The following is a 2,348-nucleotide window of genomic DNA, read 5'->3' as shown; positions in this document are numbered from 1 at the left end:
TTATAATTATGAAAACGTTATTCAGCAAACTGAGCACTGTATCTATAATTCTATACAATGTAAAAAAAATCAAATCGTTAAATAGATATTTAGCGTTATCAACACTCGTTGCAATTCTTGCAACTGAAAACGAGTGAAACGACGTTCACGTTGTAATACGTTATGAAATTGAAAAGAAATGTATTCTTTAAATCAGTGTTAAATTTGATCGGAGTTAAAATCGCGTTCGTCGAAATTAATTTGGCGCGCAAGAGAAACAGAGTATTTGATAAAATTAAATTCTTTTGTGTCAGCTATCAAAATATATCAGCGACGACAACAAGTCGGTTGGCGAACGGTTTCCATATTTGTATTGTGTACTACGGCACGCTGTGCTGCGTACACAAGGTCACCGTGTTACGATTCGCATTCGGAAGCTCGAGCAGGCAGGTAGTAACGGCTTGTGTTCGTCGTATTACTTCCCGAAACACTCATTCTTCACAATTGATTCGAAATCTGTCTGTGCGATTAATTAATTCTCGTAATTATACCGTTTTGTTAATGTCCCGGATTTATGAGGCTTCTAGACATTTCGCGGGATTTATTCCCTTGAAACGAGAATTAGCGGATGGAATTAAAGGAGGGAATTAAAGACCGTTTAGCGATATTTGCGACATATCTCTTTGATGATTGTTTATTAGATTTGATTGTTGTATATTAGAATCGTATTTCTCATTGTATTCATTGTTAGAATTATTTGTAGATTTAAATGCGATTCGTCTATCGCTTCTTTCATCGAGATAACGCGAGTGAGATAATACGCTGCTTTGTGCTACAGTATTTTGTGATTGATTTAAGGAAAGCTACGATTATTGAACAGCCTGCGTTTTATTAAAATCGAATTATGAGACACGAAACAGAATTTGGCATACGTTTACTTTATGATATGATAGGTGCTTTTCATTTAGTGACACAAGTCAATACATGAATACATATTATTCTGTCTTTCTCGACATTCCGGTGACTAACAGAGATAGAACGACACACTTGTGTCGATTTGTGTCACCAAATGGAAAGCATCTAATGCATATTTTGTAGAATCGATTGACGCGAGGCCTTGGGTTGTGCTTGTGTTTACGCAAAACTATTTCGTTATCATTTACACAACGAAACTCGAACCGAGCAGTGCGCATCTCACGTATCATTTTATCCCTCGAGATTCCATCATGACAAGTATCAAGAGAAAACGCGGTGACTTTCTGTGAATGATTAGTTATTACCTGTGTTCGCGCAATTAATTATCTATTAGAATTAATGACTCGTTAATGTACCGAGATGACATATCCAAGCAGACGTAATCTGTTCATCGATCTATCCATTGAAGTATAAATCGAAACGATAAAGAAAGAGTATTATAAAGCGTTGTTTAATCGCGGATACTTCCCAGACGACAAAAAATACAAAATCGAGATATAAGATGTCTTAACTCTTCTATTAATGTGTACCCAGTTACCTATATCGAGTTTTAAACAGAAAATACTTTTATATTTTTCTACAAATTTCGTTATGACGTCTCAAAAACCTCACCCTTCGAACAACAAAAAACAATGTTTTACGAACTACCTTGTTTTCACTTTTAAATTTTTAGCGGAATCAACCTTGCGAAACAGTAAAAAGGTGAAAAATTATACATTGAGAACAGAAGGGTTTTTTTTTTTTTAGACATTTTTGAGTTTTATGTCTCATTTTTGTACATGCATAATGTCTGGATTATTTCATTTAATACGAATTTTAAGATAGTTTGAAAGCGTAGTAATTTCAAAATGTGTATTTCGCTCATTACAGGATCAAAAACGTGGAATATCACACGAAACCTGCATATTCGAACGTTTCAACATGTGATATATCGTGATCGTATTTCTTATTAAAGTTTATGTTATTAATATTCGCGTATTTCGGGAGTGCCGTGCAAAGTATCGCGCGATCTTATTTCCGTTTTTGCATTTTTACGCGAGTGTTGTGAGTGCAATAAGGAACCTGAGAAAAGGAGGAGGTACAGCTAATGAGGGACGACGAGACGGTAGAGAGAGAGCAACTAATAGGGTGAGTGTTTTATTATTTGTTATTTTGATTGCTCCTCGCACGGAATTAATCCGTTAATCATATGATTTCCTTTCTAATTGTGTGTGTCAGTTTTCATTATATCATTTGAATTGCGTCGAGGAAATTTTCTGCCGATACGTTTGATCATTATGTGTTAAATCAATTAAATATAATTTACTATCTATTAATTTTGAATAAGTAAACTACAAAATACACTACAAATATTAAAATTTCGTACACTAGTGTATATATATATATATATATAT

General features: G+C 34.2%; 1 protein-coding gene across 1 annotated transcript in view; it reads left to right on the top strand.

Moving 5' to 3' along the window:
- Positions 1 to 2,348, top strand: part of LOC108750466 — a 129,372-nt gene that overhangs the window by 35,406 nt on the left and 91,618 nt on the right. The window contains exon 4 of the mRNA XM_018489918.1: positions 1,825 to 2,082. Coding sequence (XP_018345420.1) covers positions 1,825 to 1,891 — 67 coding nt within the window. The 3' untranslated portion in view covers positions 1,892 to 2,082. The remainder of the gene's footprint in view (positions 1 to 1,824; positions 2,083 to 2,348) is intronic.

Source organism: Trachymyrmex septentrionalis, unplaced genomic scaffold (genome assembly GCF_001594115.1).
Source record: "Trachymyrmex septentrionalis isolate Tsep2-gDNA-1 unplaced genomic scaffold, Tsep1.0 scaffold37, whole genome shotgun sequence".
NCBI lineage: Eukaryota > Metazoa > Arthropoda > Insecta > Hymenoptera > Formicidae > Trachymyrmex > Trachymyrmex septentrionalis.
This window is presented reverse-complemented; position numbering and strand designations above follow the sequence as displayed.